The 12,613-nt window shown below is 32.5% G+C and overlaps 1 protein-coding gene across 3 annotated transcripts in view; it reads left to right on the top strand.

The window, feature by feature from the left end:
* Nup214 (nuclear pore complex protein Nup214) overlaps window positions 1-12,613 on the top strand; it is a 97,197-nt gene that overhangs the window by 21,197 nt on the left and 63,387 nt on the right. For all 3 annotated transcript variants that reach the window (XM_067264924.1, XM_067264923.1, XM_067264922.1), the window contains exons 3-4: window positions 6,446-6,566; window positions 7,745-7,965. In XM_067264924.1, the coding sequence (XP_067121025.1) occupies window positions 6,446-6,566; window positions 7,745-7,965 (342 nt within the window). The remainder of the gene's footprint in view (window positions 1-6,445; window positions 6,567-7,744; window positions 7,966-12,613) is intronic.

The following is a 12,613-nucleotide window of genomic DNA, read 5'->3' as shown; positions in this document are numbered from 1 at the left end:
CTATAGAGCACATTAGAACAGGCAGAAACTTAACAATACTTATACTGTGCTGTTATACTTACTATGAAGTACTTTGTACTACATATGCAATAAATTAAATTTGGTTAAGATATTCGAAAATTAATTTTATGCAATTATATTTGGTATCTTACCCTAATGGCATTTGGCATCTCACCCGGATACTCAGGGTGAGATGTCTAAAATGCCAGACAGTAAAAAAGTCGTCATTGCAAACACAATATACAATTATTTTTCATATACTCCAAAGTTTGAATTTGAAAAACATGCTCAAGAATATGATATTTTCGTTAGAGGCCTCCAAAACCCAAATTATTGCTATAATTTCCTTTATAAGCATATAAGCTTTATAAGCGGGGGGCATCTTCCCCCCCGAATCACTATACATAACTTTATTTCCCCCAAACATATTTATGTAGCTAAAATTAGTTTTAACTAATGTTAAAAGTTAAAACTAGTTTTATCTAAAATCAAAACATGTACAGCAGTAAATAAACTAGACAAAACCCGTTTTGTCTAGTTAATTTACTGCTAAACCCATTTTGTCTAGTTAAAACTAGAATTTACTGTTAGTCAAAAATGAATTTGAGTTAATACTAGACAAAATGGGTTTTAACAAAGACATTCAGTATAAACTAGTTTCAACTAGTTAAAACACGTTCTAACTAAAAACGGGTTTTAACTGTAACATATATATACATATTAATAAAAATGCCTTAACATTTTATGTATTTTTATGTATAAAATAATAACAGATAAACAAAAAGAAAATATACAATCTACATCAACGTCACACCAGAATCCAATTTTGCATTTTCTTACGCTAGAGGCATTAAAAATCCTTAGACGTTACTTGCCAACAATTGACAATTGCGAAGATAATGTTTTCAAGTCGTTCGTGATCGTTGAAAAAGAAAGTCAAGACAGTTAAGTGCTCAAAACAAACAACACTAAATGAATTTTTCAGTTTTTCATCTACAGAGTAATTGTAAATGGAGGAAATAACGTATTGTAAGCCTATACTACTGTATAATGCACTTCTGTATTTTCCTAATTGTAATTTTTTGGGTTTTTTTTCCAACTTTGCTTTAGTCGTCTCATCGGATAACTCGACACATTTCCACTTCCCCTTGGGGTGTTGACTTATGTGGAGTCGACTGTATATCCAAACTGAAAAATTACCAGTTGTGGTTTGGGCAACAGGTTGGATCCATTTAAAGACTTGTCAGAGTGTTATGTTTAAGAAAAATAACAGTAAATGCTGACCTGTATGTTAAACACTTTGAAGAAACACTTGTTGCCTTTAATAGCACAGAACCACTGGAAAGACAAATATATATTTTGGTCAGACAAAACAAGTTGTCATTATTTTAAAAAAAAAAAAACTTGCTTTTTGCAAGAAAATAACATTCCCTTTGTCCCAAGCTAAAAACCCAACAAACTTTCCTTATTGTCAACCGATTGAATATTTTTGAGTTATTTGAGCTTGAGCTTTTTATAAAAATGGCTGAAGAGCTGAAACTAAACAACAAATAGTTTGCAGGATTAAGCCATATTTGAGAAACATGGATGAAGCAGTCATCAACTATACTTTTAGAAGTGTGAAGAAAAGGGATCAGCAGACTGGAGAATGCATCCCATGTGTTGCAGTTTGCTAGCTGTTTATGTAACATTCCATTGTTTATGTAAATTTCCATTAAATTCCTGATTTTTTTTTTTTTTTTGAGGACTTATGTTGCAGTGTGGTAGTTTTGCTTGAACCCCTGTTATAAAACAATATTTATAGTACAGATATGTATTCCTCTGTAACTTACAAAGTTATCAAAAAAAAAATAATCATTTTTAGTAAATATAGAGAAGTGAAAAATAGAGTTAATCAGATTTTGTTACTATCATACCTCACTACAATGCTGTTTTGGGGATGAGGAAAATAGTATTGTTATACTAGGGTTATTGTTTTAGTGAAGTCATGAAATTTAAGAACTGAGATCATTAAGAAAGTGAAGATTAGTTTAAATACATTTTCTGCCCACATCTCAGTAAACCAAGGGAAAGTTGCATTGTCAACATCATCACAATTAAATAAATGTCTTCAGACCTTTCAAGAAGGATATAAGTTTTTATCTGCTACACTACACTTGATCTTCTTCTGAGTGAAGATAAAAAAATATATCAACGATGACTGGCCGTTGTATGGCCTGAAACCGGAGACTATAAGATCATGAAATATTTAATATTAATTACTTTATATGTAACAAAAGAGAATAATTAAACTAGTTTTCGATATTTTTTCCTTTTTTTTTTAACTATTCACTATTAAAAAAAACACTATTAGATATAAAATAGCTTTTTATTAAAAAAAACTACGACTGCCGGCCGTTGGACCACTTCAAGAGGCCATACGACGGCCAGCGGTTGGACCAACTTTATAGATATTATTTACTTTATACATAATAAAAGAGAATAATTAAACTAGTTTTTGATATTTTTTCCTTGTTTTAACTATTCACTATTAAAAAAAACACTATCAGATGAAGTGGTTCAAACCCCTTCTTGAGCCTCATGGGGTGGTTCGACAGTCGGCAGTCAGAAACCAACTTCATAGACATCCGTGAGAGGCCACCACTAGGATGTAAAACTTCGTCTTACGAAGCCAGGATAATTTAACCTTGAGTGAAATTACATTGGTTACAGCGATGTCAGGTGACAGCCGGCAGTCAGATGGCTCTGTGAGGCCCTAACTAGTACGACGGCCGGCATGTCGGATGGCAGTTAATGTGTTAAAACGTTGCTACTTTGAAACTTTTGTTTGTTCCATTCCACTATCAATATCTTTAAAAGTTTCTAGTTTCATTTCCAAACTTATCAGTTTCTGTGCTTTTGCCATACTTTTTTTCTATAACACACTAGTACCTCAACCTTCTTCTTGGCCACTAGCTGGAGCTCTTTTCTGGCAGGAAAAGGAAATGCTTGGTTATTCGTCAGACACTTGTAGTTCCTCATGGTATGATTGGCTGAGACAGTGATGATGGTTGCAATGTTGCCAATTATCTAGTTGTGGACAAACCATTCTTGAGTACAAGAGTCCATAGGTATTACAATTAGTGAGGTGCACCTAGCTCTTTACCATGTAGGCCCTGCATTGGTCACTGCATTCATGAGGTTCCAGATTGAGCCCGAACCCAGAAAATGAACATAAAAATTAAAAGAATGTGAAAGTAATAGATTAATTAATAATAAAAGAATGCATAGAATAAACAGCATTGCAATGAGGAGAAATACTGCTAGAAACAAATATATATTGTAAATATGTCCAGAAGAATTAAAATAAAGTGATATAAATTGTGAGCACAAGACGAGTGCAGACAACAAGAAGTTATAGGTGTTTGCTCTGGAGAATGAACCCTGTCACAGGCAATCATAAATATGACAAATCAGTAAAATAGAATGAACTTTAAATAAATAAATTTTAGATTTATTGTGAGGAGAAGATCATAATGTCACCATTAGGATTCTTGATTATCATAGTATTAAAATATAATTGCTTAAAATATGAGAAAAAGGAATAAAGGGATATAAAAAAATTCTCGGACAGAGTCGAAATAAGATATCATATTGTATGTGGATGGTTGACCTTTCTTGCATCCTAATCTAAGTCTTTTTTACTGTAAATATGAGAAATCATGTAATACGAAAATTTTTTTAAATTTCAGCTCACGCATACTGAGATATATAAAGAAAAGAACACCACATATACAATGGAATTTAAAAAAAATTAAAATATATGGTTGCTGTTTTGATACTGAGCAAGTAAGAGCTGTCATTACTGGTAGGATGCAGCAGCTGAGATAGAAATTTTTTGAGGACAGGATGAACATGCTTTTTACATTTTTTGTATGTTCTTTGGAACTTAGCATAAAGTTGCTATTGAGAACAAATCATATAGGAACACTCCTCTTGATGGAAAAAATAGATTTTTATTTTCTATAATTTACAACAGATATCAACTTATTGTTCTCAATAGCAACTTTAGGCTAAGTTCCAAAGAACATACAGCTAATTGAGAGAACAGCAAGCAATCAAGTACTAAGCTTGTTACACATTACAATAAAAGCCTGAAAAGACTGATTGATTTTTTTGAGGAATAGCAAATTGCCTGTATGTTTTCATTTCATCAATAAAAATATTTGTCTATGTTGCTTTATGAAGTTAGTTTTTGTTACCCCATTTATATGGCAACAAAGCTAATCATCAATGATGTATCAAGAATATTCTATTGAAAAGTGTTTTTTTTTTTCAAATAAAAAAAAATGAGAAAATGAGAATTTTCTATTTCTATTCTTAAAAAAACAAATATTTTTATTTTATAAAAAGATATTTTTAAGTGACAGTTCTGTTAAAATATAAATATATTAACAATAATATCAACAAAAAAATAATAATATAATCTGAAACAGATATATTATTCTTGCATTTTTAAGAAATTGAATAATATTAATTTAATAATTTTTGTACTGATTTATTCTTTATCACAGAATAATTAATAAAATAATTATAAAAGAAATTTTTAAAAAATATTTTAAGTAGTGGGTTAACTGTAAATTTTTAAGTACTTGAATATGAGAACCTAATTCATTATATACACTTTAGCGACAAAAAATATTTTAATCGAGATGCTAACTAGTATTTTAAAGTTCTAATTTCGTCAAATTTGTATAGATCAACTAATCAAAACGTACCTCAGAAACCTTTAACCGATGCGTATCCAAAATTTAACATTACATACAAAATGTTTTCAGACCCCTCCTGAGTCCTTCCTCAGAACCATTTGAACCATTTTGAAAAAACCATTTGAAACGATTTTACAGACAATTTTCTTTTTTTTTTTTTTATTAGATCAACTAATGTTTTCAGCTATATTATTAGTTGTCTTTCAGGTGAAAGTATGAATAAAATAGAATGTAGATTACGAAAACTTCCTGTTTCAAATCTCAATAACTGATTTATTAAAACAAATTACAATAGTTCCTAATATTTTAGTGACATTGACATATCATTGGAAAAGTATAATTTCAAATTACCTTTTCTTTTTGTGAATAATCCATGAATTATCCAGATGATAATACAGTACAAGTCAACAATCTCTTATCCAAAATTCTGAAAACTAAAGTTCCAAAAACCAAACATTTTTTTCTTTTGTGGAGTATGAAGCATTACTAGTATGCACAACAATGGTCGTTTTCAAGTTGGATGTGTTTCTGCTGCTTATGGACCATATATGCTTTTAAGGTATGGAATCGCCAAGGCGCTCGATTCCCACGCTGTTTTCATATAACAAACTTTCGTAACGGAAAAGCCGTTAGCAAGAACCGTTAGGAACGTTCGTGGGAAAGTCCGTTGAGCTTCAAATCGACGATAGACGGATGATTGGCCAGCGGAAAATGACCGTTGGCCGGCCGTTATGGAAACATTCAGATTTGATTGGTGGAGGATTTAAACGCCGATCGCTATATAAGCAGCAGGTTTCGGCTGGAACAGGAGCTCGTATCGGGGGATCGGATCGGATCGGATCAGGATCATGGTCATCGAAGTTCTGACTGTCTCTCTCGTTGGAAGTTACGTGGTTTAGTACGAACTTGTTCCTGACTCGGAGGTTTTGTTAATTACAAGTCTGTGTGATCGTAAGGAGTTCTTTCGACGAATTTGTACGGGAATAGTCGGTTGTTGTTGGATTAGTGTTTGTGCATATTTAATTGTGATCCCAATTTGTATTATTTTGTACATTATATTGTAAATATAAACTTTGTGTTTCGTTAAACCGACTGAGTGGTTATTTTGAACATTACTATGCTCTTTCACATGTTTTGTGTGGGTGTTTTTTATTTGATTGTTTTATAATAACTTAAACTAGTAAGTTACAAAAAAGTTATTATGGACTGTATAGCCAATTTAATTACTTTTAGACAGTGATTAAAATACTGTTTGACAATTCATAAGTTTGAAGTTTAACTTGCAGAAATATCGTTGATGCTAACTTTATAACTGACAAGGAGTCATAGATACATATTATTTTTAATTCGTCTTACAGGAGCATGTTATTTTTTTGTAAGAAATGAAGATCTAGAAGCAAAATATGTCAAAAATGATTTATCAAATCACAAAGCTTGAGTATTCCATGTTTGTGATGTCCGTAATTAGTGGAACTCTAGGGAATCCTTACTTTTATAGATGACTATATGATATGTAAATATAATACTACCATTCTGAAATCAGAAAAATTTTGAATTCCAAAAAGTGTCTGGTCCCAAGGATTTTGGATAAGAGATTATTGATCTGTACTAAGAAGTAATAGGAATATGGAACTTTTTCTTGAGAAATTCATTGATATTTTCTCAACACATTTTTTTAATGCTTTTATTTTTTACAGTGGTTTGGCTTCAGATCATTAAGAAAACTTCAAATACCATCTGCACTGTGTGATAAGGATGTTGTTAATATAGTAGCCTCCTCTAGTAAATATGGATTAATATTTGTTGGATGTGAACAAGGTAAGAAAAATACACTATACACTTTATAGATATATATATATGCCATCACATACCATACATGGATGTCCAATACTTTAATTTTGCATTCAGTACAAGTATCCTTTGATTAACATGGTTAATTAATCCCTTGATCCTACTACTGCATATATCAAAATTGTGTTAATCAAAATATTGTATCTATGTTAAGTAAAGACAGCTAGTAAAGCCTCATAAGTTAAAACTTCTGCCATGTATATAAAGGGATTACTGTAATTAATTTCGCATGTTAATCAAATCTTGTGTTAAGCAAAACTACATTAAGCAAGAAATACCTGTATTTTCTGTATCATTCAATCTTCACTTCCAGAATATTAATTTAGATACCACCATACTAGATACATGCTCATCAATATAGATACACACCATACTGGATACTGGAGCTGTCTCAGCACCCATAGCCTATAATCTCCCACTAAGGCACTCGCCTTAGTGGGAGATTATAACCAGTTATCATATTATCCCCAACTACTTGGCTTGCAGATGTTTATATTTGTATATAAACATCTCTAAGCCTGATGCATTACCTCAGCATTTATAACTTAATTTTAATTTTATATACATACATATATATATATATATATGATAACTGGCTGAGTACCTTAGTGGGAGATTATAGGCTATGGGTGCTGAGACAGCTCCAGTATCTAGTATGGTGTGTATCTATATTGATGAGCATGTATCTAGTATGGTGGTATCTAAATTAATAGTTCTGGAAGTGAAGATTGGACAGAGTTGTGAGTAGTGTAACTGGTAATGCATACACTTTGTATGCAGCAGTTGTGGGTTTGAGTCCCACCCTGGTCAATTCTTTTCTTCCAGAACCTTCTGAATTAATTAATAAATATTAATTTCATTGTAATTATTAAATTTAATAAGAGATGGCATCTAATGCCTACCTATAGGCCAAATTACTTAGCATTTAATTATTAATAGTAGCAGTAATATAGCCTGATCTAATCTGGCAATCATTTTACTCTAATTTTTAGTGTTTTCTTTCTATCACAGTTAATCTAAAACAACTATTAATTTTTTTAAATTTTAAATATAAAAACAATTTTATAATTCTATAGAATTTTTAACATTGATTACTCATTAATTGTCACAAACTATTTAAACATGTTTACATTTTAATTTTTTAGGATTTAAAGTGTTAAAATTAGATGATGTGTTGAATTTAAATTCTGACACCGAAACATTAAAACAAGATGCTGTAGAATATCCTTGTCAACATGTAACATTAAATTCCTCTCCAGTGTTATTAAACTTAAGCTGTGATGATATGACAGTAGTAGCATGCATTTTAAAAGATGAAAGTTATCATGCAAAATTTTTTGATATTACATCATTTTCTAATGCATCGGTAAGTAATCATTGGTATTAATGATCTGTAAATTATCCCGATTATTGTTACTATATGTGTACAGTAGACTTACATTACAGCAACTTTTAGAGATCTGTGAAAAGTAGATGTTATATTGAATATTCCAGTTTTGCAGGAATATGTTGATTATGTTATACAATTTTGTGTCTAAATAAAGAAAAATACTCTGAAACAAAAAATTATTCTTAAAAATTATATTAATTTTTAAAATTACTTTAAATAATATTATGGAGTTGTTTCTAGTTTGCCAGATCACAGGTCTGATTTCCACTTCAGACATGGATGTTCATGTGTTTAGATTTTAAAGTTTGGGATGTTTGGGATGTTTTAAAGTCAGTAAAAATGGTATTGCATATAAAATTAATACACTAGAAAGAAATTGTTAAGCAAAGCCAGCTATTAAAGGTGCATTAATGAAAACTTCTGCTGCATATATAAAGGAAATGACCAATTAATTTTACACATTAATCAAATTTCATGTTAAGCAAGGGATATCTGTATATGCATATCTCACCTTTAGTTCTTTTCTGTTTATTTTATGTGCATGGATTCACACTTTGATATTATTACACTCTCTTACTTGAACTTCTGTTTTAAAAACTGACAAGTTTCTAATAATTTTCCTTTTTCTATATAATAACTCTGAGAGAACTATTTAGAAGGTTTTGTTTAAAAGTTGAGTGGTTAACTCTTGAACTTAAGTCAATGGATGTCATTAACATTGGAAATTTTTCTGTTTAATTTTTTAAATTTTAGCACATTCTATTATTACTATATATATATTTATAGACTGTACTACCAAAGATAAATTTTTTAAACTCATTTTTTGACAATTAAAACACATACTCAGCAATTTTAATTCTAGTAGTTTATAACTCTTGTTCTTTTCATTGCTGTAAAGTGAATTTTGAGGTCTAAAATAATTATATATATATATTCAAAATGATAGCCCAGTCATACCTGTGTAATTTTCTGCCTTATTTTTGTATAATAACATTACTTGTTATTTTGCTATTGTATTTTGTTAAACTAAAGATGTCATTACTATTTTGCTTCATTTGCTTAATTTTTAAACACTGTACAAATCCATTTTATATTAATTAAAAAACATTTAAAAACAATTTAATATTATTAAATAATTTTCAAGTTAAAAAGACACTAATAAAATAAATTTTTATGTAACATTTTCTAAACAATAAATTGGATGAAGAAAACAGAATTTCACAATTGTATTGTATGACCTGGCCATTACATTATTAGACCATTAGACCATATAAGGAAGAACATCTTTGTGAGGTTAACCGAGGGTAGGAGATGGAGGATGATTCCTATCTTCTCTACCTCTTAACGGCACAAGACCTTGAGGTCTGACCTCGGTTGTCGAAAGGATGATTAAGGCTCGAGCGGTCAATGATTAGTTACGGATTTGGGATCGTAAGATCCCGTTTACGTCAGGAACTGACACCAATCTATCAACTTTTCGCGGATAGATACGCGTTTTTCGGAAGCATAAGATGCCGATGATGAGGGTAATCGAGGAAGAAACGCACACTCTTCTAATATTAAACAAAAATACCCGTTTATTTTGAGATTGATAGGGAATACATCAATTAACATATTTGGAAGTATTTATATCATCGAATCGAATTATTAAACCGCGTCTCGAGTGATTGGAGAGAGAGAGTTTACAAAACATCGCGAGTAGGATAAATACCTTAGTGATCCTGAGATTTGCACAAAGTCCGAGGAACGAGAGTTCGCTTGAAAATAAGAGTCAATGGACTGTAGATAGATGAAATGGACGGCTTCAACGGCGGGAGATGATAATCCACGGCACACACACACACACTTGACAGTTGTCGAAACTCTTTCTCTCTCTCCCTCTCTGCGTCATCTTCGTTCGTTTTTCCTTTTATTTCGGGATCTTGGGTTCGAGATTTTGCGAAGTACGTCAAGGGTGGAAGTCCTTTTTGATCAATGGTGAATTACATGATATAATTATTTTTCAACAGTTAACTCATCTTCTACAAGGAAGTATTACCGTGGGAACGATAGTTTATGATTAATTTTTACGAGAAAATTTGTCGGTGTTTTTCCGTTTTTTTGTTTCTGTTTTTGATTTAACCCTAACTGTCGAAAATCGGTTGGCAAATAAAATAAAAATTCGTTATTCTTATATTCGAACCTTCACATCACCGCGGACTTTCTAAAATCAAGCTTACTCCTGACGAGCAAGCTGGATTTTTATGAAACGGATGAGTTAACGAAGTTGTTCCGGCTCTCTCTCTCTCTTTTTATATATATTGTACCGCGTTACAGTATTATTTCCCGTTGTGTCGGAAGTTATTGACACGTCGCGATAACGTTGTTGACAATTCGTTGTTAATTACTCTCTCTCTCTCTCTCTCTTTTTCTCTTTAATTAATTTCTTTATTTAATTTAACACATTTAATGTCTCTTTTTTTTTTAATAACACGTTTTTGACATGTTTAGTGACGCGCTTAGCGTGATATTTGTTTGTAAGAAATTACGATTTAAAGCGGTAAAATATAGTTTATTATTATGCAAAATTTTCAAAATTAAACAAGGTTATTGGGTAAAGTTAAATTTATTGAGTTCATTATTGCGTTCCCTCTTCGGTTTCTTGGGATCCTCTTTTTGTGATTTTGGGAAGTTGGCCATTATTTCATTCTTTAATTGGGCTGGCCTTTCGTTTAGGAATTCGACTTCGTTTAGGGAGTGGGAGGACCCAAGGTCGATCCTCTACTGGGCCTCGACTCCTCAAGGCGTAAGATGTAGTTGGTTGTTCCTCGATAGAGGGTGTAATCTCTGTTTCTTGTTCTTCCTCAGATTCGGATTCAGATGAAGACTCGAGTTGAGATTGTGCCATTTCTGCAAAGATAAATTCGTCCCATGGATCAATGGTGGAAGGGGGTTCTTCCGAAAGGGAAGGTTGTTGGATAGTCGTGGTAGTCGAAGGTTGGTTTACAAGTTCTTTCTGGTCGAATTCTTGTCGAGCAATAACATGTTTGAGACGATTGGCGTGCACTTGAATTTGTTTCTTTGTATCTATATTTTCGATGATAAAATTGACGGGACTCAATTCAGTTACAATTCGAAATGGTCCTGACCACCTAGGTGCTAATTTACGTTTTAATCCAATAGGTATGGTAACCTCGTCGAGAAATACTCGGTCGCCTACATGATATGTGGGTATTTTGTGAGTTTGTCGATGGTGTATTTGTCTTTCTTGAGCAGCTTGCTCGGCATGTTTCTGTGCTACCTGATGAGCTTCAGCCATTCGGCATCTAAGTTCTGATGCGTAGTTGTCGGTGACGTCATATTTCGTTCGAGTGGGGCTGGTTACAAGGTCAAAGGGATAGGTTGGATCTCTCCCATATAATAAAAAAAAAGGACTGTCGTTGGTAGATGCATGAATGGTTGTGTTATAGGCAAAAAGGGCATAGGGGATCCATTCATCCCAGTTTCGCTGATCCTTAGCGACGTAATGGGCGAGGATGTCGATTAAGGTTTTATTGAATCTTTCTACTACTCCATTGCATGCAGGGTGATATGCTGTAGTGAGAAGTCGTTTGATTTGTAACAATTCGCACACCTCTTTAAACATTTTAGATATCAAATTAGGTGCTCGATCAGTAAGTAGTTGAACGGGAGTTGAGTGTCTTAAGACGATATGAGTAACGAAAGCCTTGGCTATAGTCTGGCTTCGGGTATCTGCTAAAGGTATAGCTTCGGCATAACGGCTAAAATGGTCTATAAAGACGAGTATATATTTGTTCCCTTTGGTAGTAATAGGTAAAGGACCTATGATATCCATAGCAGTTCGTTCAAATAATCGTGTTAAAGGAGGAAATAATTGTAATTCCGCCTCTTGTCGCTTGTCCTTTCTTTTTTGTATAGCGCAACGTTGACAGCTTTGACAATAAATTTTGATATCTTGTTTCATAGTAGGCCAGTAAAACAATGACTGGAGTTTTTGTTGCATCTTCTGAGATCCTAAATGACCTCCTATAGGTGTATCGTGATGGATACGTAGAATGTAAGGGATCAGTATAGATGGGATGACTAATTGATTTACGAATCTTCCTTGTGGGGAAGGAAATTCATGATATAACACTCCTTCTTCGTCGAGGAAATAGCGTTGTATGTCTTTTGCGTCATCTCCGTCTTCTAGACGTTGAATAATAAGTTTCCATTTCTCCTCTCGTCTTTGGAATTCCCCGATTTGTGATTTTGAATAAATGGGGTCAACATCGTTGACTGTAGAAATATGTCGGACAGGGATTCTGCTTAACGCGTCTGCGTTTTTATGACAACTTCCTGCCTTATGTTTAATATCGAAATTAAATTCTTGTAAGAAAATGATCCATCGGGCTATTCGCGAGTTTGTTGAAGAGTCCTTGTTGCTAATTAACCATCTCAATGGTCGATGATCTGTAATTATTGTGAACTTTCTCCCATATAGGTATGGTTTGAAGTATTTTGTAGCCCAAACTACAGCTAAGCACTCTTTCTCAGTTGTGCTGTAATTCTTTTCGGGTTTTCTGAGTATCCTACTAATATAGGCTATAGGTTTTTCTCCTTTTTCATCCTCCTGGGATAAAAC

This window comes from Centruroides vittatus, unplaced genomic scaffold (genome assembly GCF_030686945.1).
Source record: "Centruroides vittatus isolate TY-2023 unplaced genomic scaffold, ASM3068694v2 contig_199, whole genome shotgun sequence".
NCBI classification, from domain to species: domain Eukaryota; kingdom Metazoa; phylum Arthropoda; class Arachnida; order Scorpiones; family Buthidae; genus Centruroides; species Centruroides vittatus.
The sequence above is the reverse complement of the archived record's forward strand: the minus strand, read 5'-3'. Positions and strand labels throughout refer to the sequence as shown.